At 42.0% G+C, this 26,139-nt stretch overlaps 2 protein-coding genes across 2 annotated transcripts; both read left to right on the top strand.

Moving 5' to 3' along the window:
• The first annotated feature begins 1,582 nt into the window (after positions 1-1,582).
• LOC123997168 (coiled-coil domain-containing protein 124-like) lies at positions 1,583-12,095 on the top strand. Its single transcript, XM_046301294.1, has 5 exons — positions 1,583-1,713; positions 8,240-8,423; positions 8,616-8,823; positions 8,928-9,033; positions 10,142-12,095. Exons 2-5 carry the CDS (start codon positions 8,265-8,267, stop codon positions 10,341-10,343), a joined length of 675 nt encoding a protein of 224 aa, XP_046157250.1. The 5' UTR covers positions 1,583-1,713; positions 8,240-8,264; the 3' UTR covers positions 10,344-12,095.
• A 3,885-nt stretch (positions 12,096-15,980) lies between these two features.
• On the top strand, positions 15,981-22,002 carry LOC123997251 (small conductance calcium-activated potassium channel protein 1-like). Its single transcript, XM_046301415.1, has 10 exons — positions 15,981-16,153; positions 16,418-16,573; positions 17,048-17,624; positions 17,767-17,862; positions 17,976-18,394; positions 18,656-18,797; positions 19,489-19,599; positions 21,298-21,425; positions 21,558-21,627; positions 21,721-22,002. The coding sequence occupies exons 1-10, from the start codon at positions 15,981-15,983 to the stop codon at positions 22,000-22,002; spliced, it is 2,154 nt and encodes a 717-aa protein (XP_046157371.1).
• The last annotated feature ends 4,137 nt before the right edge of the window (positions 22,003-26,139 follow it).

Raw genomic sequence — 26,139 nt, 5'->3', positions numbered from 1 at the left:
AGCCACGCTCAAGGTCCTAAACGATATCTTAACCGCCATCGATAAGAAACATTACTGTGCAGCCGTATTCATTGATCTGGCCAAGACTTTCGACTCTGTCAATCACCACATCCTCATTGGCAGACTCGACAGCCTTGGTTTCTCAAATGATTGCCTCGCCTGGTTCACCCACTACTTCTCTGATAGAGTGTGTCAAATCGGAGGGTCTGTTGTCTGGACCTCTGGCAGTCTCTATGGCGGTGCCACAGGGTTCAATTCTTGGACGGACTCTCTTCTCTGTATACATCAATGATGTCGCTCTTGCTGCTGGTGAGTCTCTGATCCACCTCTACGCAGATGCCACCATTCTGTATACTTCTGGCCCTTCTTTGGACACTGTGTTAACAACCCTCCAGGCAAGCTTCAATGCCATACAACTCTCCTTCCGTGGCCTCCAATTGCTCTTAAATACAAGTAAAACTAAATGCATGCTCTTCAACCGATCATTACCTGCCCGCCTGTACAACATCACTACTCTGGACGGCTCTGACTTAGAATACGTGGACAACTACAAATACCTAGGTGTCTGGTTAGACTGTAAACTCTCCTTCCAGACCCACATCAAACATCTCCAATCCAAAGTTAAATCTAGAATTGGCTTCCTATTTCGCAACAAAGCATCCTTCACTCATGCTGCCAAACATACCCTTGTAAAACTGACCATCCTACCAATCCTCGACTTTGGCGATGTCATTTACAAAATATCCTCCAATACCCTACTCAACAAATTGGATTCAGTCTATCACAGTGCCATCTGTTTTGTCACCAAAGCCCCATATACTACCCACCATTGTGACCTGTACGCTCTCGTTGGCTGGCCCTCGCTTCATACTCGTCGCCAAACCCGCTATCTCCATGTCATCTACAAGACCCTGCTAGGTAAAGGCCTCCCTTATCTCAGCTCGCTGGTCACCATAGCATCACCCACCTGTAGCACGTGCTCCAGCACGTATATCTCTCTGGTCACCCCCAAAACCAATTCTTTCTTTGGCCGCCTCTCCTTCCAGTTCTCTGCTGCCAATGACTGGAACGAACTACAAAAATCTCTGAAACTGGAAACACTTATCTCCCTCACTAGCTTTAAGCACCAGCTGTCAGAGCAGCTCACAGATTACTGCATTTGTACATAGCCCATCTATAATTTAGCCCAAACAACTACCTCTTTCCTTACTGTATTTATTTTATTTTATTGATTCATTTAGCTCCTTTGCTCTTCCACTGCAAATCTACCATTCCAGTGTTTTGCTTGCTATATTGTATTTACTTTGCCACCATGGCCTTTTTTTGCCTTTACCTCCCTTATCTCACCTCATTTGCTCACATCGTATATAGACTTGTTTCTACTGTATTATTGACTGTATGTTTGTTTTACTCCATGTGTAACTCTGTGTTGTTGTATGTGTCGAACTGCTTTGTTTTATCTTGGCCAGGTCGCAATTGTAAATGAGAACTTGTTCTCAACTTGCCTACCTGGTTAAATAAAGGTGAAATCAAATAAAAAATATAAATATTTTTGTTGTTTCTTATTCAACACCCCGTCCAGCTGGTGGCGGTAATGCCCCATTAACATTGGATCCCAACTGCCGTTAACCCCCATGGAAGAAGTACGTCATTGTCACGAAAGGGGGGCTGGCAGATGCCTTTTCGAAGCAACAATAACCTGTTGTCGCTCAGGTACGACCCTTTTCTTTTCACAAACATACATATTTTTTTACATTGGTTAATAGTCAATTGCCACGAATTCAGACTTTGTGAAATTTGTAATTTGTTAATCTTTGCTAGCTAACTTTAGCTTAGTAGCTAGCTAACTTCTATAGCTAACGTTAGCTAAACAGCGCGTTATGCAAGTTGGCCAGCCGTTGTATTTATATGTTGGGTAAATACATAACTCGTGTGACTCAGGTATCTAACGTTTGGCTTAGTTTGTTAACGTATCATGCTATAGTTGACATGGAGAGCTTTTAGCTATATCAATTAGCCATTGGTATGTTTACATTTTAGCAGATGCTCCTCTTAGCAGCACCCAAGCCGACTTACAGCAATGAGTGGATCTATTTTTGTACCGTTTCGTACTGGTCCCCCTTTGGACTCGAACCCACAACCCTGGCATTGCAAGTTCCATGCTCTACCAACTGAGCCACAAAGACCGTGACGTTGCAGGTGCCTAACTATGGGCGCATTCGTAAATTCACTCTGGCTATCTTCTTCGATTTCAGAGCACTCATCTGTGTGCGAGAGCGCAGAATAACTGATGAATTTACGAACGCTCAACACTCATTGAATATGGCCGGTGTCAGTAAACGTCGGCAAAAAGGGGTAATTAAATGGTTGCCAACTGCAGAGTTAATCACCAACGCTCTGAATAACATGAAAACAGCCTAATCCGCTCTACTAGGACGAGTAAAATAGTCAGTGAGGTGTTCTCTCAATTGTGTCTGAAAGTAGCAAGCAAACCTCGCCAACGTTAGCCAGTTAGCTTGGGTGCTTGACTGCGGTTTGAGGTCAGAACGATCGGAACAACCCTACTCCTAGCTTGCTAGCTACTTCCAGATAAATGAGAGAACACTTCACTCTGACCATTTTACTCGCCCTAGCAGTGCTGGTTGGGCTGGGAGTAAGGGTTGATCAGAGTGTTCTGACCTCACAACGGCAGTCAAGCTAACAGGCCAAAGTGGTTAGAGCGTTGGGCCGAAATCAAATTTTATTTGCCACCTGTGCCGAATACAACAAGTGTAGACTTTACCTTGAAGTGCTTACTTACAAGCCCTTAACCAACAGTGCAGTTCAAGAAGAAGAAAATATTTACTAAGTCGGCTAAAATAAAAACAAGAATAATAAAAAATAACACAATAAGAATAACGATACTATATACAGGGGGCACTGGTACCGAGTCCGTGTGCGGGGTACAGGCTAGTTGAGGTAATCTGTACATGTAGGTGGGGGTGAAGTGACTCATCATATGTAAGAACCAAACAGTGAGTAGCAGCAGTGTACAAAAGGGGGAGGGTCGTCAATGTAATTTGTCCGGTGGCGATTTTATGAATTGTTCAGCAGTCTTATGGCTTGGGGGTAGAAGCTGTTGAGAAGCCTTTTGGTTCTAGACTTGGCGCTCCGGTACCGCTTGCCGTGCGGTAGAAGAGAAAACTGTCTATAACTTGGGTGACTAGAGTCTCTGACAATTTTATGGGTTTTCCTTTGACAATTTTATGGTGAGACAGCATAGCCTAGTGGTTAGTGTTGGACTAGTAACCGAAAGGTTGCAAGATTGAATCCCCGAGCTGACAAGGTACAAATTTGTCGTCAGGGGCAGTCATTGATTATAAGAATTTGTTCTTAATCGACTTGCCTGGTAAAATAAAAACATATATAGGTCCTGGATGGCAGGAAGCTTGGCCCCAGTGATGTACTGGGTGGTTCAGAGGAAAGCCCATAAAACTATTCGCCGAGCAGTTGCAATACCAGGCAGTGACTTAACCGGTCAGGATGTTCTTGATGTAGAAATCTTTGAAGATCTGGGACCCATGCCAAATCTTTTCAGTCTCCTGAGGGGGGAAAAAGGTTTTGTCGTGCCCTCTTTATGACTGTCTTGGTATGTTTGGACTAGAGGCCGACCGATTAATCGGAATGGCCGATTTAATATTTTCTGATCTGTATTTTTGAGAGCCGATTTGCCCATTTTTTAAAATTTATATATTTATTTATACCTTTTATTTAACAAGGCAAGTCATTAAAGAATACATTCTTATTTTCAATGACGGCCTAGGAACGGTGGACTAACTGCCTCGTTCAGGGGCAGAACGACAGATTTTCATCTTGTCAGCTCGGGGAACCAATCTTGCAACCTTACATTTAACTAGTCCAACGCAATAACGACCTGCCTCTCTCGTTGCACTCCACAAGGAGACTGCCTGTTACGCGAATGCAGTAAGCCAAGGTAAGTTGCTAGCTAGCATTAAACTTATCTTATTAAAAACAATCAATCATAATCACTAGTTAACTACACATGGTTGATGATCTTATCTAGCGTGTCCTGCATTGCATATAATCTGACTGAGCATACAAGTATCTAAGTATCTGACTGAGCGGTGGTATGCAGAAGCAGGCGCGTAAACATGAATTCAAACAGCACTTTCGTGCGTTTTGCCAGCAGCTCTTCGTTGTGCGTCAAGCATTGCGCTGTTTATGACTTCAAGCCTATCAACTCCTGAGATGAGGTTGGTGTAACCGAAGTGAAATAGCTAGCTAGTTAGCGCACGCGCTAATAGCGTTTCAAACGTCACTCGCTCTGAGCCTTCTAGTAGTTGTCCCCCTTGCTCTACATGGGTAATGCTGCTTCGATGGTGGCTGTTGTCGTTGTGTTGCTGGTTCGAGCCCAGGGTGGAGCGAGGAGAGGGACGGAAGCTATACTGTTACACTGGCAATACTAAAGTGCCTATAAGAACATCCAATAGTCAAAGGTTAATGAAATAGAAATGGTATAGAGGGAAAGAGTCCTATAATTCTATAATAACTACAACCTAAAACTTCTTACCTGGGAATATTGAAGACTCATGTTAAAAGGAACCACCAGTTTTCATATGTTCTCATGTTCTCAGCAAGGAACTGAAACGTTAGCTTTCTTACATAGCACATATTGCACTTTTACTTTCCTTTCCAACACTTTGTTTTTGCATTATTTAAACCAAATTGAACATGTTTTATTATTTACTTGAGGCTAAATTGATTTTATTATATTAAGTTAAAATAAATGTTCATTCAGTATTGTTATAATTGCCATTATTACAAATACATTTTTAAAAATTGTCCGATTAATCGGCATTGGCTTAGTTGGTCCTCCAATAATTTCAAGTCCTGCCACATCTGACGAGCGTCAGAGCCGGTGTAGTAGGATTCAAATTTAATCCTGTATTGACGCTTTTCTTGATTGATGGTATGTCTGAGGGCATAGTGGGATTTCTTGTCCGGATTAGTCTCCCACTCCTTGGATGCGGATGCTGCATGTAATGCATGGCTTCTGGTTAGAATATGTACGTACAGTCACTGGGGACGACGTCATCGATGCACTTATTGATGAAGCCGATGACTGAGGTGGTGTGTTTTGCAATGCCATTGGATGAATCCCGCAACACATTCCAGGCTGTGCTAGCAAAACAGTCCTGTAGTGTAGCACCCACGTCATCTGACCACTTCCGTATTGAGCGGGTTACTGGTACTTCCTGCTTTAGTTTATGCTTGTAAGCAGGAATCATGAGGATAGAATTATGGTCAGATTTGCCAAATGGAGGTCGGGGAAGAGCTTTCTAAGCATCTCTGTGTGTGGAGTAAAGGTGGTCTAGGATCCCCCTGGTTACACCAAATTTGGTAAAACGGATTTAAGTTTGCCTGCATTTAAGTTCCCGGCCACTAGGAGCGCCGCTTCTTGGTGAGCATTTTCTTCTTTGCTTATGTCCTTATAGAGTTGGTTGAGAGCGGTCTTAGTGCCAGCTTTGTTTTGAGGTGGTAAATAGACGGCTACGAATAATACAGATGAGAACTCTCTTGGTAGATAATGTGGTCTGCAGCTTATCATAAGGTACTCTACCTCAGGCGAGCAATACCTCGAGACTTCTTTAATATTAGACATCGCGCACCTGCTGTCATTGACAAAAAGACACACACCCCCACCCTGCGTCTTACCAGCGGTAGCGTCTCTGTTTTGCCGGTGCATGGAAAATCCCGCTAGCTCTATGTTGTCCGTATCTTCGTTCAGCCACGTCTCGGTGAAACATAAGATGTTACAGTTTTTAATGTCCCGTTGGTAGGATAATCTTAATAGTAGGTAATCCAATGATTGCATGTTAACAAGAAGCATGGAAGGCATTGGGAGTTTACGCGCTCGCCTCCGGATTCTCAGAAGGATCCCCGATCATCCAGAACGCCGCAGCCCGTCTGGTGTTCAACCTTCCCAAGTTCTCTCACGTCACCCCGCTCCTCCGTTCTCTCCACTGGCTTCCAGTTGAAGCTCGCATCCGCTACAAGACCATGGTGCTTGCCTACGGAGCTGTGAGGGGAACGGCACCTCAGTACCTCCAGGCTCTGATCAGGCCCTACACCCAAACAAGGGCACTGCGTTCATCCACCTCTGGCCTGCTCGCCTCCCTACCACTGAGGAAGTACAGCTCCCGCTCAGCCCAGTCAAAACTGTTCGCTGCCCTGGCCCCCCAATGGTGGAACAAACTCCCTCACGACGCCAGGACAGCGGAGTCAATCACCACCTTCCGGAGACACCTGAAACCCCACCTCTTTAAGGAATACCTAGGATAGGATAAGTAATCCCTCTCACCCCCCCCCTTAAGTTTTAGATGCACTATTGTTAAGTGACTGTCCCACTGGATGTCATAAGGTGAATGCACCAATTTGTAAGTCGCTCTGGATAAGAGCGTCTGCTAAATGACTTAAATGTAAATGTAAATGTAAATTTTCATGCAAAAAGTGTGGATCTGGGCCTGTTCCAATGAAAGCAGGATATCCTTCTCATCGTACCCGTTAACCTCAAGTGACACCCCACCCCGTCTATTTACCACCACAAAACGAAGTTGTCATGATCTGACACGAATTAGCATATCGCAACGGACATAAATATTACTAGAAAATATTCCTATTCCTATTCATGAAAATCCCAAGTGAAATATATTGAGACACAGCGTAGCCCTTTGTTAATCACCCTGTCATGTCAGATTTTCAAAATATGCTTTACAGCCAAAGCTAGACAAGCATTTGTGTAAGTTTATCGATAGCCTAGCATAGCATTTTGTCCAGCTAGCAGCAGGTAACTTGGTCACAGAAATCAGAAAAGCAATCAAATTAAATCGTTTACCTTTGATGAGCTTCGGATGTTTTCAATCACGAGACTCCCAGTTAGATAGCAAATGTTCCTTTATTCCAAAAATATTATTTTTGTAGGCGAAATAGCTCCGTTTGTTCTTCACGTTTGGCTGAGAAATCGCACCGGAAATTACAGTCACGAAAACTGTGAAAAATATTCAAAATTAGCTCCATAATATCGACAGAAACATGGCAAACGTTGTTTATAATCAATCCTCAAGGTGTTTTTCAAATATCTATTCGATAATATATCCATCGGGACAATTAGTTTTTCTGTAGGACCGATTGGAGTAATGGCTACCTCTGTATTTTACGCGAGCATCAGGTGACCACTTGCGCAATGTAGCCGCCTACGGGTATTCTTCAACATAAATGCGTAAAACTACGTCACAATGCTGTAGAGAAAGAGTAATCTGGTTGATAGCCCATTCACTGCTCAATAGGGACACATTGGTACGCAGCGCTTTCAAAACATGAGGCCCTTCCGGATTGGATTTTTCTCAGGCTTTCGCCTGCAACATCAGTTCTGTTATACTCATAGACAATATTTTTACAGTTTTGGAAACTTTAGAGTGTTTTCTATGCTAAGCTGTCAATTATATGCATATTCTAGCATCTTGTCCTGACAAAATATCCCGTCTACTACGGGAATGTTTTTTTTTCTTCAAAAATGAAAATACTGCCCCCTAGTCACAAAAGGTTAAAGGAAAAAGTTTCTTCCAGTCTGCGGTGAGTACTCGCTTTTCTGATGTCCAGAAGTTATTTTCGGTCATAAGAGACGGTAGCAGCAACATTATGTAGACAATACTTAAAAAATAAGTTACACAAAACTAAAAAAAGAAATAACAAAATAGTACAATTGGTTGGGAGAATGTGAAACGCCAGCCATGTTCTTCGGCATCATTTTTCCATTTTTGGGAAAGGTTGCTGGATCGAATCCCCGAGCTGACAAGGTAAAAATATGTTGTTCTGCCCCTGAGCAAGGCAGTTAACCCACTGTTCTTCGGGCACCGAAGACGTTGATGTCCATTTAAGGCATCCCCCCAGCACCTCTCTGATTGAGGTTAAATGCAGAAGACACATTTCAGGTGAATACATTGTTGGACAACTGACTAGGTATCCCCCTTTCCTTTTCCCAAAGTTGGCTAGCTTGCTAGCTAGCTACTGGGGGTGCATTCGTAAATTCACTCTATTACGATTTCAGAGCATTTTTATCTGCGTCAATTCGATGGTGAGTCAACTTGCCACCTAGTTTGGTTTGTGATAGAATGGCTCTATGTATAGTTAGGTTGTTTGTCGAAAACATAATGTCAAAATAATACATTGATTCCGTCAGCTGAAGAATAGGCCTAGTCTTAGGGATGCCGAAGAAGTTCCAGGGTGAGAACTCCAAGGCAGTCACTGCCAAGGCCCGCAAGGCAGAGGCCAAAGCAGTGGAAGACGCCCGCAAGAAGAAGGAGCTGGAGGATGCACTATGGCAGGAGAACGACAAACATGTCCTGAAGAAAGAACAGAGGAAGGTGAGGCCTTTCGCACTCCGTTTTCTATTCTCACACGGGGTCAAATAGTCTGCAGTAGTATTATATTGGACTATATCACGATCCAGTATCTGGCTATGTATGTACAGACACCACACTCTAGAATCTACTGAATGTTGAAGTGGGCCTGATCATTTAGGCTTGACTTTAAATGTCCCCTCTCTGAACCTGCAGGATGACAAGGAGAAAAAGCGCCTTGAGGCCCTGGAGCGAAAGAAGGAGAACCAGCGGCTCTTAGATGAGGAGGCTGCAAAGATTAAGGGCAAGGCCAAGGAGGCTGCTGCTGCTGCTGTGGTGGCAGGCAAAGTAACTCGGGCCCAGATTGAGGAGATGCTGAATGTCGAGCAGCAGCTACAACAGCAGGAGCAACCCAAAGAGAAAGGCAATGACCTTACCAATATACCTTCAATCATTAACCAGGCTCTCTTTCCTCTCCGGGTTCTGTTGTATTCTTATGGTCTCCCTCTCCTATGTTCGTGTCCACAGAGAAGAGCCACCTGGAGACGCCCCTGGAGGAGAACGTGAATCGCATCATTCCTGAGGAAGGTGTTGTGGAGGCTAGAACCATAGAGGATGCCATTGCTATGCTCAGGTACAGAGTACTGTATACAGGCATAACCTCTCCATGTTGTTTTTGTAGGGGGTAACAATGTTAAGATTACAGGCGAGAACCAGGGGAGCATTTCCATTGGTGTACCATACCGTTATCAACAAAGAGGGTTTGGTGCGCCTTCAGAAAGTATTAACAATCCTTGGCTTTTTTTCACATATTGTTGTTAGTCTAAATTTAAAATGTATTGGATTTAGATTTTATGTCACTGATTTTAAAACCATTAGTTTAATGGCTGTGAGGGGAGGTAATTGACTATGAATCAACATTGTAGTTACTCCACAATACTAACCCAAATGAAAGCGTGAAAAGACGTAAGCCTGTACAGATTACAAAATATTCCGAAACATGCAACCTGTTTGCAATAAGGCACTAAAGAAATTCACTTTTTGTTCTGAATACAAAGTGTTTTGTTTGGGGAAAATCCATATTTTTGTGGTGGCTGCATCATGGGTCATGATGGGTTATCGGCAAGGGAGTTTTTCAGGATAAAAAGAAATGGAATTAGAGCTAAGCACATCCAAATCCTATAGGAAAACCTGGTTCAGTCTGCTTTCCAACAGACATTTGGAGACAAATTACTTAAAACCCAAGGCCAAATATACACGGCAGTTGCTTACCAAGACGGCATTGAATGTTCTTGAGTGGCCTAGTTAGTTTTGACTTAAATTGGCTTGGAAGTCTATGGAAAGACTTAAATGTCTGTCTAGCAATGATCAACAACCAACTTGACAGAGCTTGAACAATTTTTTAAAAGAATAATGGGCAAATGTTTTGCAATCCAGCTGTGCAAAGCTCTTAGACTTTCTTCCACTTTGACAGAGTATTTGTAGATTGTTAACAAAAAATGTAAATGGATTCCATTTTAATCCTTCTTTGTAACACAACAAAATGTGGAAAAAGTCAATGGGTGTGAATACCTTCTGAAGGCACTGTATAACATCAGTTACTTCTCATACTCTAGGCTATATAAAAGAAGATGAAGCAGGCATGGCAGGTATCATAAGTATGAGGGTCAATAGAGTAGCTAACGCGAGAGAAGTCGAGATAGCCAAATTTCAACCCGTCCTCTTGTGTGTTTCTTTCCCAGCACGGCTGAAGAGCTCGACCGCCACCCAGAGCGCAGGGTGAAGGCAGCGTTCGCCGCGTTCGAGGATCTGAACATGCCCCTTCTTAAAAAAGAGAATCCCAACATGCGGCTGTCGCAGCTCAAGCAACAGCTGAAAAAGGAGTGGATGAAGTCGCCAGAGAACCCCCTGAACCAGCGCTTTGCCAACTACAACACAAAGTGAACCAACTCCAGCAGCAGCTAAAAGAAAAACTGTTTACCTATGCACATTGGACCTTACGATGGAAGATGCCCCCAACCTATAATTATTCCCCCATTTATGAATGTGTTGCTGGAAAAGCTGCATTCATTCCCTAGGAAGGACCTCCGATGCAAGGAATCACCTTGGGACTTCCGTTTGTTTTGTTCCGATTTGACAAGGAAAAGCAAACTCCCAACCAATGTTCCTGATGATTTTATTTTACTGTGCATGTCCACTTGTGAAGCATCTCGGCAGTTTATGGATTTTATTCCCACTGTCAGTTTTTGGCACTTATGTTGAAAAGGGATTCAAGTAATTTATTTCAGTTCACAATACACTAACATATCTAATTCTTTCTGAGAATGAGACTACATGTATGTGATCTGCACTCTTGCCTATCGTAAGCGCCTCCATTAACCCCCCGATGATGATAATAATAACCCACGTAAGAAAATATCATGACCAGAGCCAGTTGTTGACTTGTTATGAACTGCCATTTTGGGCACCATTGGAAATGACCACCCCTTTCCCTATGATAAAGTGTATTGTGGCACCTGTTCCCCATCCTAACAAGGCCTTATTAGGTGCACCCACTCAATACATCAATACTGTTGTTGCTAATCCTGGTATCATGCAATATTAGGTCTGAATCCTGCATCTGCTTTCAGGTTACGTTGAATTGTATGGAGATTGTTATTGCTTTTTTGTAAGTGAAATTTGAAAAGACTACAAAAAAATATTTCAAATCTCAAATTCATGTAAATCTAAATACACCCCCCCCCCCACTGTAATGCGGGTTTACGTACCATTTTCTCACCTTCATGTTTGAGCATTTATGTAGAAAGGCAGTCTCATTTATTGAAAGCATACAGCTCACCACATCTCTTGTCAGTCGTGTTTTAGGAGCTGCAGCTCAGAAGTGTCTCCTAACGTCCACCACTTCTGTTTAAACAGCACAATCATTTAGGGTTTTTCAAATTCACTGCATTTTGATCTACATTCATTTCACCATTTAAATAGACTTTCAGCCGTGTGCATATGCCTTACATTAGTGCTCGTTTTCAGCCAGGTTTCCGTCTGAAGAGGATACTGAAAGTGTTTAGCTGTGTTCTGGTTCCTTGTCCTTCTCCCAAAGTGCAGACAGGCATTTACTGCACTGCTGGAGCTAGAAACAAGTCATCTGTACGTGACTAAACTCTGATTTGAAGTGCACACATGTTCACTCCCTTTCATAGATTTAAAATGAATAGACGAGTAAGGAATACTTGCACAAATCCAGTGCTTTTAAACACAATGGAGTCAACAAGTGCACACTTACAGTAAAAAGGAAGGGAATTGGAATTCATCCATGTGACATCTTTTGTTCCCAGTGGTTCCTGAATTTGACTCTCATGCTATGCCACTGGATGACACTCAGCAGACTACACTCACATCCTCATCCATTTAGTTAATTTCTGATCTATAAGATATCTTATTAATTTTATATTTATAAGGTGGAATCGGCAGTTGGCATTTATACAAGAATACAGTATTGTTGTAGCCATACCTTTTACTCTGCTACAATACTGTTATAGATGCCAATACCAGACAGGTGTATGAAGTTACTGTGGAATATATATATATATATATATAGTCAAAACCCTCTTATCCAAGTAAATCTGCATAGGTAGTGTTTCTTTTTAGTTCAAATGAAAGTTGTAACTGAGAGGACGACCAATAAATCTCATTACCATATTTGCTGTTAAATCAACTGTCTTTTTGTTTTTTAATTCATGCCACATTTATATTACAATTCACTTGAACACAATATACACTGACCTTTGAAGCACGGCAAATATTTATTTGGCTTATGACAGTGTCCTGTGCTGCCTTTCTTTACAATGTTTTTTTAAAGCACAGCAACATTCAAACAGTAGCCTGCTGACCAAGCACGCAGTGGTCTTTGTAACTTTGCCTGCCACCAGTTTGAAAGAGCGTAACAGGAAAGAGCGTATGCAGACCATGGAAGAACTGTGACATTTTCAGCTTCCAGTAATTGTGTACAGATCGTTGCGACATGGAGCTGTGCATTATCATGCTGAAACAGGCGATGGCGGCAGATGAATGGCACAAAGTCTGGCCCTGATGATCTTGTCACTTTATCTCTGCGCATTCAAATTGCCATCGATAAAATGCAACTGTGTTCGTTGTCCGTAGCTTATGCCGGCCCATACCATAACCTCGCCTCCACCATGGGGTACTCGGTTCACGACGTTGACATCAAACCACTCGCCCACACGATTCCATACATGTGATCTGCGGTTGTGAGGCCAGTTAGACGTACTGCCAAATTCTCTAAAACGACATTGGAGGCAGCTTATGGTAGAGAAATGAACATTAAATTCTCTTGCAACAGCTCTGGTGGACATTCCTGCAGTCAGCATGCCAATTGCACTCTACCCCAAACCTTGAGACATCTGTGGCATTGTGTTGTGTGACAAAAGTGCACATTTTAGAGTGGCCTTTTGTTGTCCCCAGCACAATGTCATATGCCACACCTTTTAGAGAAATAAGCTTTTTGTGCATATGGAACATTACATTATTTCAGCTCATGAAACATGGGATCAACACTTTACATGTTGCATTTATATTTTTTGTTCAGTTTATATGATTGTTCATTCAAATGTCACAACTCCACATGTTTTTGAACCTTCAGAGACAATCCCTGGTATCCAATGTGATTAAGCCCTCAACTATAGTAAATAAGTACATAAAGCGTAATATAAAACTTTTATTAAGCCTATAGGTTTAATTATGTATACATAAGTATGTTATCAAATGCATGATTAAATCCAATGTTTTATGATTACTTGCTATGGCGAAAGCCAATGTAAACTTTTGGACAATGGGCTGATGCAAGTGCTATAATTTATGACAACTGTATATACGATAGACACTTAATAGCTGTATATAATAGCTGTATATAGGCTATTGTTCTCTAGAACAATGCCAGGCAGCGAGTGCTGGGTATGGGAACCTTTTACCACAAAAATGTAGAAGTGTCCCAAGCACCCCTTAAATGGGGAAAGTTGGTTTGGAGCAGAAAGCTTGGATTGCTATTACAAACCTAAAATCTTCCCCTGTTTATGATTCAAGAATAAATGACAAACCTGTGTGTCAGGAGGATATATAACATGCATTGAGAACAACAAGTCAGTTGTCCAAGTGTGTGACAGATTTGATGTGATGTATTATGCTCAGGTGATCTCGCTCACGTGCAGATTAAAGAAACTTTGGCCCCTGCTCAGTTTGTCTTTATTATTATTCCACGCATATTATTTCCGTCAACTCTTTCTCAAGCGTATTGGAGAAGAAGACCCAAGGTCCTACACGAGACCTTTTTCTCCAATGCGTTTTTGAAAGGAGAGAGGATGCAAGGAAAGATGAACGAGAAAGAGGCTTTGTATGATCCTTGTGGCGGAGGAGATAAGAGGCTCTGTGTAGGCTTTTGAACGACGAAACATCAATGACAAGTTTCTCTGACCCCTAATTGACTATTCTGCTTTGAAAGCACCGACCGACTCCCCATACAACCAACTGTTCTTTTAGCTATCTATGGGCCTGCTTTGAGTCCATTTATGTATGTGTGAAGTGTGAATTGGTCCTTATTGCTTAGATCTGATGTCACATCATTTTCTGTATCCCGCACAGACCCAATGCTTTGTCCCCCATTGCATTTGCATGCCAGGCCTTTAATAAGCCCAGCAGCTACCCTTTCTTCAGTTTGAATCCTAATGATCACTTTCAAAGGAAAGCGGCCCCATCTCAAGTGTTGAGCACTAGGAAGTCTGCTGTCTGGCTCCCACTTCAAAAGCCTTTCGAGCGGTGCCCTGCCCCGGCACTAGCCAAGATCACTTCCAAGTTGTGCGTGGCTTTCTACAAGGAGAGTGAGAGAAACGTATTTGAAGGAATAAGGTAAGAGTCTCTGGGCTACGGGGGTCTAGTCAGTTATTTCTCATGCTTTGGGTCGATAGAGCAGAGAAAAGTAATAAATGGGAGATTTTTTCTCACTAAAGAGTCATACATTTGTTAAGCAAGCAAAGAAAGGGTCTGCTAGTTGTTCAGTTTAAATGCACAATATTGTGAACTGCATTTAACCAGTTCCTTGTGGAGTTTTGACTATTATGTAGTCGTTTGATAAATTAGGCTAGGTTTGTTGTCCCGGGGGCAAGTATCTGCGGTGCATTAGGACACTTAGACGGAAATGTAAAATCAATTGAATAATATGGGATTCGAATAAGTTTCTAAAATTAATATTACTGTGGATGTTTTACCGTCACCACATTCTACAAGCTCAGTCGGAAAATACACAAGACTAAATAATGACAAAGGTTAGCGTACACACAAAGGTTTTTTATATAGTGTATTCAACATTGATAACCCAGTTATGGTTGACAATATAGGTTTATATATGTCCTTAGTCCCTACATCCGTAGCAATGGCGATATCCCTGTTTGAGGATGATTCCTATCAGAGGGGCTCATCTGGTTTTGACAGGAGCTCTCCAACAGTCTTTGGGAGACGGTTATACACAGGTCTCCTGAAAATGTTTTATCTGTTAGAAGTTCTATGTTTGACTTGGATCTTTGTTAGCTTTTGCCGTAAAATGTAGAGCATGTTGTTCACTTAAAAGGATGTCTTATTGATCAGATACTTTACAGCTTTTAAGAGGGAGTAGTGTCAATGTCTTTGTATAGTATTCCTTCATGTTTCCTCTGCTTTCTTACAGATTATTTTTGTGTGAACCCAACGCTCTTTTAGCTGGATGACTGTAATACACCATGAATATGGACGCAGCAACTGGCATAACCTGAGGAAATAGGTTATTAATAATATTATGGACTGAATCGGATTTTCTTTCTTCAAAAAATGATCAACAATGCATTGGCTATTGCACATGGTTATACCAACATAAGCAGTTGGGTTGAAAATGCGAAACATTTTCATTTGAAACTGGATTCCTTCCTAGCAAAGTCTTTGCAGTTCATCAATGTAAACAGTGTTACAAGTGACAAGATTTTCCCATTAAGTTCATGTTCAACTAATTTGACAGCATCACCGTTTTTTCTAAATTCATAAAATTATTAAACAATACTTAGTTAACTAACAAAAACTAAATGTTGATTAAAAAGACAGTTAAAAACAACAAAATATAAATAAAATATACAATATGTACAGGAAACATTAAGTTAAGCTGCCATCGGATTCTGGGGCACCCCCCAAGTCGGTGCTACACATTGGTAGTACGGAGGAGTAGCTAGCCAGCAACTTACAGAGTCCATAAGGAGAGGCTGAGGACGTCGGGGACAGCGAGGTGTGGTAAAGGCTCCGGACCAGTCTCGGACTGACTCTGATATGACCACCGACCTCCCTTGCTGTGACCAAAATGCTCCCCCCATCCCTCCACCGCTCAGACTGTTCAAACTCCATTCTTGCCTCAACTCCCTGACTTTTTGATTTTCTTGTTATCTCATTTTGTTCATTGAAATTTGGTTCCTTGTATGTGTTACTGCAATTCAGCTTTTAGCTGCCATAGTACACAGGAAATTAAATAAATAATTATCATCATCATCATACATTATGAGGCTGGTTCTTGTCAAACCCACCAATGCAACGCGTCGGCTCGATTCAACAGGAGACGCTTGCAACGACCAAGACCCGGATCACTGCAACTCTCGAGGGCAGTCCCTACCAGACAAAGCCCCTGAGGTCATGCAGTATCGCTACTCTGGAACTGCCCTCCAGCCCCAAACGTCAATACCAGAGCAGAGCAATAACAGCATTTCCACTTCCACTTCTCCGCCACAGGCTACTCCAAATGGAGTCGCTCCACCACAGAAATCTCCACCATTAAAAACTACACTGTCAAAACTGAGCAATCAAGATCTCCTGCTCTTTTGTAGCCAGGTGGGTGGTACTCTTGAACTGCAGCGTGAAAGCCCACTGTTGGCTGAGTGGCATGGGACCACGATGGGACGTCCTGATGCGGACTGTGGCTCTGTTTGCTATTCTTCTAGGACAAAACATGGATCAGACGTGGCCGGTTTCCAGCCACAATCAAAGCAGGGCTTCTTGAAGGACTGCCTCTCCACATTCTCCAAGAAGGGAACTCCTCCTTCTCTACAGTATACCCACTCCTATCCTCAGAACTCCCTGGTGTCATCGTCATCCCGGTTTTTCAGGCAGAAACAAAGTCAAGAGGATCCCTCAACAGGGACTGTCAATCCCGAGAAGGATAATTTCACATTCCGATGCAGAGGAGAAGACGGGCTAAAGGAGCATAATCAATGGCAGCAGCAGACCCATAATCATTTCAAGATTAAAGAGCATAACCTACCACCAGTCTCGACTACTGAGAAAACAGAGCCTTCGCTCAATATACCTCTGAATGGCAATGAGTCAAGTAAAGTTAGGCAGCTCTTGGTTTTGTCTCAATCTCAGGACCAACAGAAACTTCCCTTAGATACACAACACCAATGGATGCTAGGAAACGGTTTACCTAGCTGCTGTGCCAATGAGTGTGGAGTGCATTGTGGAAGCCAACAACCTTACTTAAACCAGCAACTACAGCAACACCCTCAAAGGCAGCAGTGTTGTGACCATCTTAGCATCCTAAAATGCCATCAGTGTTCTCTCTACCCATCCAGCAGCAGCCCACGAGTGAAGAATTCATTCCCGGCTACTAGCGCCAAAAGCAGTGCTCACTCCTCTTCCAGTAGCCAGCGGTGGCCGGAGAACCATCAACTAGAGGGAGAAGGGCAACGACAAGGGGAGCAACATGTACATCCTCATACCAAAAAGGTTGGCCATGTTGGTTCAACGCCTTCCCTGTTCAAGAGCAGTAGCCCACTCCCACCCGACACAGTTGTGACAAGCACTAAATACAATGGGGATGTTGGGAGACCCCTGAGCAGCTTAGGAGCTTCGCCACCCAACCTTTCAGAGCTGGACTCAGCAAGACAAGAGCCCCTCCAGACTCTCCACAGGTCCGTCCTGGAGGAGGTGTTCTCCAAAGGCCTCAGTGAGGACAATAGTAAGGGCAACAGCGAGGGAGGAGGAGACGCGCCACAGAAGAGGTCTAAGGACATTGGCTACAGATTGGGCCAGCGTAGAGCGCTATTTGGAAAGCGCAAACAGCTGAGCGACTATGCCTTGATTTTCGGGATGTTTGGGATTGTTGTCATGGTGACGGAGACGGAACTTTCCTGGGGGGTTTACACGAAGGTAAGAAATGTCTCTATTGCAGTGGATTGACCCGTCATAATGTCATGCAGAATTAGAGGTCTACCATGAATACGAGGCCTAGAGTAATGGTAAGACAAGACATTTTAAAAGAGGGGATCTTAATTGTCTATCTTTTCTGCAGGAATCATCATACTCATTTGCTCTGAAATGCCTCGTCAGCCTTTCAACTGCTGTATTGCTCGGCCTCATTGTGATGTACCATGCACGGGAAATACAGGTGACGTGCCACCATCACCATTAATACATTAATGTTACAGTTCCCACTTGCTCTCTTTTCCCCACATCTAAATCTCCTTGTTTGCCCTCCTATCCTTACACTTACACACACAGCTCTTCATGGTGGACAATGCAGCTGACGACTGGAGGATTGCTATGACATATGAGCGGATCTTCCTGGTTGCGCTGGAGCTGCTGGTCTGTGCCATCCACCCCATCCCGGGCCAGTACATCTTCACCTGGACAGCCCGGCTGGCCTTCACCTACCCACACTCATTGACCAATGCCGACGTGGACCTCGTCCTCTCCATCCCCATGTTCCTCAGGCTCTACCTAATCGGTCGCGTCATGCTGCTGCACAGCAAGCTTTTCACGGACGCCTCGTCGCGCAGCATCGGCGCCCTCAACAAGATCAACTTCAACACGCGGTTCGTCATGAAGACCCTCATGACCATCTGCCCCGGCACGGTGCTGCTGGTCTTCAGCGTCTCTTGTTGGATCATCGCAGCGTGGACGGTGCGTGTATGTGAGAGGTACAGGCCCCAGACACAGTAGGCATTCCATCAACACTGTATCACAACTACCCAGTACATTTCTCAGTGAAGAAGATCCTTATGTAAGATTAATGCCTCTTGATTGGGGTTAGCTCAAGATGTTATGGACTTCTACTATGCCTCTTTGCTTGATATATAATGAAACATACACAAATGTATGGAATAGAGTATAAGATGTTATACTGTAAAAAAAAGAAATACGTGTTTATTATAATACATATATATTTCTTGTTCCTCCAGGTATCATGACACACAGGAAGTGACTAATAACTTCCTTGGGGCAATGTGGCTCATCTCTATCACCTTTCTCTCCATTGGTTATGGAGACATGGTCCCTCACACTTACTGTGGAAAGGGTGTGTGTCTGCTGACTGGAATCATGGTATGTTTCCTATGCATCCGCAAGTGTCAAAAGAGATCTATGACATTCAGGATGAGGCAATTCTAAGGTGTTAAGTTTGAATTTCTCAGAGTAAAAACTCAAAGGACACTATGAAAACTTAACCAAGACAAAAACCTTTTCACACAAACACTGATATTTAACCCTTCCTCCTAGAGTCTCCTCCGACACGTCTGTACAAACATTGTATCTTTACTGCTAGGCAGGGCACTAAGTGATACGGGCCATAAACTTTTCTATCTCCCTTAATGTGACCTGACCTGACCTCGACCCCCTTCATCACTAATCCATGGCTCTCTCCCCTTATCAATGCCTGCCACTTTCCCTACATTCAGTACATTCCAAGCTTAATTGCACACACCATATACCGTCCTCCTACAGATAAGCATTAACTTCTGGTGTAGACCCTCGAAACCTAAACACTCAATATGATACCTGATAGTTAACCCTGTCCCAAGTTTAGGAGTTAGTACCCAGAACCAGATCAGTGTAATCCGAGAAGGGGTTTGTAGTTGGATGAACTATGGTGATAATACACTGGCAACAGCAACAAAACAAACATAATAATAATACGTATATGTGTTATTATATTGAATAAATAATATCTAATGAGATATAAAGACAACACTTTTCCCCATGAAAAAGTATTACTGCCTTTGTCTTTTCTCCCCAGGGGGCTGGCTGCACTGCCCTGGTGGTTGCTGTAGTTGCCAGGAAGTCCGAGTTGACCAGAGCTGAGAAGCATGTTCACAACTTTATGATGGACACTCAGCTCTATAAACGAGTAAGTGGACATCAGAGGTCTTCATGGCTCCAGAATGTTGGGCCTGACCCGAACTGAACCCGTGGATTTATGACCCTAACCTGATACGTATCGGATAATCAAGATGTTTTATGAAGAGACATTATAAATAAAGACAATGCCCCTCAATCAGCAACCCAGTAAGCAAAATGTTATCGGACATTGAAGCCACTCTAGTTTTCAGTTCTAAGTGAAAGTTTATAAGATGTATTTTAAGACATTATCAAGGTGTCTTTTTACAGCTGTTGAAAAGACGACTCTGCCGGACCTCTTATTGACATCTAGTTTTAGTTGAAAAGACGTCTATTTTGGTTGTTGCTTCTACGGCAAAATATCAAAGAAGAAAACATTATGCCAAGTTATTATGTCCCAATAAAATAGCAAAATGGGGCAAAATGGAGATTAAAGTATCAATTACTCATGATTGTTTCTGTCACTTATGTCAGACTTTTCAAAAGCTTCAGAAATGGCAGTGATCATGTTTGAAGTTTAACGACACAACCAAAATAATATTTTAACTACAACAACATTCTCAGTAACAGTTACAGCAACTGAACCCTTGCAAAGTACAATGAGTATAATTCTAAGTAGCTCTTCCCACAAACAAGGCAGTCTTTAAAATCTGGACCAGTCATAGACTAGTATTATTGGGCAAATCAAGGCTGGTCCAGACAAAACTAAATCTGTGATGGTCACCGACTTGACAAAAGTGATCTGCTCAAACACGCCCAAGGCCAGGGTGGATGGACCAAATGTCAACCAATAATAAACGTCAATAGATGTCCTGCGTCAATCGGTGCTCACTGGGTTTGGCTGTCATGTCATTAACTGTAGGCCTGGATCATAGAAACATGAAACATTTGAATTGTACGGAATTTTGTAGAAGAAACTTTTCATATTTATGAAAAATAGAACACAAACATATCCTGTGTTCAAATGGCACGTTGTGTTAGCTAATCCAAGTTTATAATTTCAAAAGGCTAATTGATCATTAGAAAAGCCTTTTGCAATTATGTTAGCACAGCTAAAAACTGTAGTGTTAATTAAAGAAGCAACAAAAAAACTGTCCTTCTTTAGACTAGTTGAGTATCTGGAGCATCAGCATTTGTGGGTTCGAGTACAGGCTCAAAATGGCCAGAAACAAATAACTTTCTCCGGAAACTCGTTAGTCTATTCTTGTTCTGAGAAATGAAGGCTATTCCATGCGAGAATTTGCCAAGAAACTGAAGATCTGGTACAACACTGGGTACTACTCCCTTCACAGAACAGCACAAACTGGCTCTAACCAGAATAGAAAAATGAGTGGGAGGCCCCGGTGCACAACTGAGCAAGAGGACAAGTACATTGAGAAACAGACGCTTCACAAGTCCTCAATTGGCAGCTTCATTTAATAGTACTCGCAAAACAGTCTCAACATCAACAGTGAAGAGGAGACTCTGGGATGCTGGCCTTCTAGGCAGAGTTGCAAAGAAAAAGCCATATCTCTGACTGGCCAGTAAAAAGAAAATATTAAGATGGGCAAATAACAGACACTGGACAGAGATATGGCCTTTTCTTTAAAAGGTTCATTACCGACAAAGCGCGATCAGCTTGAATCCCGGCCCAAGTCCCATGCTACGGGCTAGATACCATCATAGGACTTTACCAAAACATTTATGTTTTCTGGAATGTTCCCTACAGGTGAAAAACACAGCTGCCAATGTACTCAGAGAGACATGGCTTATCTACAAACACACCAAGTTAGTCAAGAAGATCGATCACGCCAGGGTACGCAAACATCAGCGCAAATTTCTGCAAGCCATTCACCAGTAAGTAGTGTGCCTTTTCAAACCATTGTTGAATAAATAGTTGATGAGCGTATATCTGTGAGTATGTTATGCAGCCTAACTTACCCCTTAACTTTGCCCTCCATAACTCACTTCCACTTCACTTTCCCCTAGACTGCGCAGAGTCAAACTGGAACAGATGAAACTCACCGACCAGGCTAACACACTTGTGGATCTAGCCAAGGTGCACCTTCATGATCATCTTCATTATCATATTTAATTGATATATTTCTTTCTAAACACTGATCACAAGTTTGACACTGTTTTTGCACCACAGACTCAGAACATGATGTACGACCTGGTGTCTGACCTGCAGCTGCGCAGCGAGGAGCTGGATAGGAGGATTGGTAGTTTGGATGACAAACTGGACTCCATCCTAGTCAATCTGCAGGCCCTACCCAGCCTGCTCTCCCAAGCGGTCACACAGCAGCACAAGGACTTCCTGGATGGCTTGGCCCACCGTGTACGGAAAGCCTCGTCGGAATCAGAGCTTCTCTGGGTTCCAGCTAGGTGCCAACGGTCCCTTTCCACTGCACCACAGACCATACCTTACAGCTGATAGCCTAGCCACATTGCCACGACTGTGACCTTAAATGGATTTATTTAATTGTGTATTTCATACTACCCCAGGGAGAGGGGCATTCTATCCTCTGACAATGCATTTGAGCATGGTTATATCTCTCTAGCCCCATCCCTCAGATGTTTACTAAAAGAAGTAGCGGGCTGCCGGTTTGTTGTTTTCAAAATCCTGGATTGCCAGTCTGTGTACCTGGGCCATTCTTGAATAGCGGTGGCATTTTAGGAAAAAGTCACTTTTTTTGTGCAGTCCCCCCAAAAAGGGAAAAATGCTAGTCTTAATAAAATCCCATTACACCATCGTGTTAGGGTGGCTAATGCTGCTCCCGTATTAGCCACCCTAACTATTTCCTGCTACGTTACCTGCGTTGGGACACCAAAGACCAGACGACATAATTTGGCAAAACTTGGGGCTGTCTCATTAAGTTCTAAACGATGCTTCAGATTTATACCCCCTGTGACGTGTCTGGGTTTCCCCTTTTGTCTGTGGTGTAACCGCCTGCATTATAGCTGTCGAATCAGTGAGCTGCTTTTGTAGTAGTCATGAAACCACACACGCTTTAGAAGTTTAGAACGAGAAACTGCAGGCTATATAGAAATAATGACAATTACATTTAAAATGATTAAATAAAGGATTTATCAGACTAAATCGGTGTACATTACATCACACATTCCAGTGTTTGAACTTATAACAGTTGCATGGAATTTCTACTCAGTTCATTCCATGGCAATGTCCGCGATAGATAACGTCAAGAGCCGCTTGTAGATTTGACAGGTCTAACATTACACATCTGACACCGCCTAAACAAAAGCAATGAAAAGCCACATATGCATTTGTCAGCTAAATGTGGGTTACTGCTGATCTGATTGCATCTTGGCCTAAGAGAGTACCAAGAGTCATAATACCTAGTGGTCAAACAGGGAAATGGTTCCAATCGTTTTTCCCACCATTACATTTTCCCATAGTTGTTTTGAGAAACACTTCAAATTAGGGTTGTGTTCCATGCAGGCTTACCCTGGCGTAACATTTTGATAACCATGTAAATCTCTCTAGGACAAGGTGACAATATATTCGCCTGTATTTACCTCCCCAAAATTAAAAGCTAATATGCTGCTAATGTGGCTATTATAAAGAACTACAAATGCCATAATGATCTGGACGAGACTGCCGAATTGAGGCAAAGGTAAGAATCTCTGGATTAACTATGTAATGTTTTCTAAATGTAGTAATGAATAAACAGGCTACATTTCTTAAAATTGACAATCTGTAAACTCTCTTGTGCAAGTTTTACATTGGACAACACCCACTTGCAGGGATTTGTAGTTTGCATGGGGAAAATTTATGTTGGTAAAACAATTGGAACCATTTTCCTGTTAGACCACTAGGTTTTGTGGGTATTCTGACACACTGTGGGGCTCTATTATGGGGCTCTATTATGGCCAGGATTCAATGCATGTCAGAAACATACCTTTTAAAGGCGCATGTGTTCCTGCATTCACGGAACCGCATCACAGAGGTATAATAAGAACATTCTGCATTCATGGTAGATGCTGCATATGTCCGCTCAATCGTAAACTACCTGTAAATGGCACATTGTCGACAAAGCGCGATTGGATTAAATCCCGGCCTAAATTTTCCATATAATTTTTTTTTTTTACTATAAAGTAGTCAAACATGTTTTTTTGAAGACCGCATTTATTGAAAAGACAATCAAAAGAAATCTAAAGAAATTAGAAACAATCCTTAGTAAAGAAAAAATATATATAAATTACAAGCAATCTACATCTCTGCAACAAAAAACAAAAACATTTCCAGAGAAGAATCTTACCGAGGGTTGGGAGATTAGATTTTGTGGCAACAATCTACACACAAACAAAGACATAGAAAATTGTAATAAAATGTTAACCAACAGGCTTGGTTTTGCATTCAGTTAGGTATTAACTTTATTATAATTCTCTATACGTAACAAATACACACATTTCCCTGAGGAAACAATTCCACTGGAAGTTCTACAGACTCAGTGGCTGATATGTTCTAAATGCCTCAATGATTCGTTTCAAACACTTAATAAAAAAACAGGTGATTACAGATGTCAACAACCGGTATAATGTACCTTTTAAGAGCATAGAGTTTCAGCATACACTTCATTGCTATGACATAGCCGTATCTGGGAAAAATATCATTTATCAGAATAACAATTTGTAAGTTTTAGGGTTATCATTATTGATTCAAAGTTGAAGCATTAAGGTGCATGGTTATGACAGTTGAGAGAATCATTCCCCTAGCAGCAAAACAATCCTCTCTAGAGGAGAGGGGTTGTGATATCCACAGCAATGCACACTCTTCAGCCTGTACATTGTGATTTTACATACAGACTGTGTATAAAAACTCAAAGCATCATTTACATATTTTAGGTGCCAGGTGCTAGTGAAAACAAACATTCAACTAAAGATTGTCAGAATATTTCTGCCCAGAAACAATATTTGTCAAACTGAGGTGCCAATACAATGCCTTCAGAAAGTATTCACACCCATTTACTTTTTACACATTTTTGTTGGAGTTTTTGGTCAACGATCCACACACAATACTCTGTCAAAGTGGAAGAAAAATTATATATTTATGAAAAATAGAACACAAATATTTATTGATTAGATAAGTATTCAATACATGTTAGAATCACCTTCGGCAGCAGTTACAGCTGTGAGTGTTTTGGGGTAAGTCTAACAGCTTTGCATACCTGGCTTGTACAATATTAGCCTATTATGCCATTTAAAACTCTTCAAGCTCTGTCAAATTGGTTGTTGATGATTGCTGGACAGCCATTTTCAAGTCCTGCCAAAGATTTTCAAGCAGATTTAAGTCAAAACTGTAACTAATCCAATCAGGAACATTCAATGTTGTCTTGGTAAGCAACTGCAGTGTATATTTGGCTTTGTTTTTTAGGATATTGTTGACAGGTGAATTTGTCTCCCAGGAAAGTAAATCAGGTTTTCCTCTAGGATTTTGCCTGTGCTTAGCTCTAGTCCATTTATCTTGATCCTAATTAACTCCCTGGTCTTCACCAATGACAAGCATACCCTAACATGATGCAGCCACCACCATGCGTGAAAATATTAAGTGTGGTACTCAGTGATGTGCTGGATTTGCATCAAACAAAACACTTTGTATTTAGGTCAAAAAGTTCTTTACCAAGTGTTTTGCAGTATTGCTTCAGTGCCTTGTTGCAAACAGGATGTATGTTTTTGAATGTTTTTATTCTGTACAGGCTTCCTTCTTTTCACTCTGTCAATTAAGTTAGTGTTGTTGAGTAACTACAATGTTGTTGATCCATCCTCAGTTTTCTCCAATCACAGCCATTAAACGCTAACAATTTAAAAAATCAGTATTGGTCTCACGGCGAAATCCCTGAGCGGTTTCCTTCCTCTCCGGCTACAGAGATAGGAAGAACACCTGCATCTTTGTAGTGACTGGGTGTATTTATACACCATCCAAAGTGTAATTAATAACTTCACCACCCTCAAATATCATCTGCTTTTTGTTTTCTACCAATAGGTGCCCTTCTTTGTGAGGCATTGGAAAACCTCCCTGGTCTTTGTGCTTGAAAATTACTTTTGAACTGAGGGACCTTCCAGATAATTGTATGTGTGGGGTAGTCATTCAACAATAATGTTAACCAATATTATTGCATGCAACTTAAGCACATTTGTACTCCTGTACGTATTTAGGCTTGCCATATGAAATGGGTTGAATAGTTGACTCAAGACATTTCAGATTTTCATTTTTAATTAATTTGTCAAATAAATTCTAAAAAACAACATTTGACATTATGGGGTATTGTGTGCAGAAGTAAAGGGGTGGGACTTTCTGAAGGCACTGGATATTATATGGAATCCCTTATTTCAATCATTAGATTAATAGTAACTGTTTGAGTACTGACAAGATATATTCCTCACATGACTAGATATTGGTCGTAGGGCAAGGAGTTTCACACCTCACCAAGCAACATTCCAGGCTTTAAAAGTATAACTACAGCCCAGTTTTTCCTGGTTAGGTCACAAGGTCAGAAATAACTTCTGGCCCTAGACAATCGCACCTCATCATTGGCTTAAATAATAATTA

Source organism: Oncorhynchus gorbuscha, linkage group LG15 (assembly GCF_021184085.1).
Source record: "Oncorhynchus gorbuscha isolate QuinsamMale2020 ecotype Even-year linkage group LG15, OgorEven_v1.0, whole genome shotgun sequence".
NCBI classification, from domain to species: domain Eukaryota; kingdom Metazoa; phylum Chordata; class Actinopteri; order Salmoniformes; family Salmonidae; genus Oncorhynchus; species Oncorhynchus gorbuscha.
The sequence above is the reverse complement of the archived record's forward strand: the minus strand, read 5'-3'. Positions and strand labels throughout refer to the sequence as shown.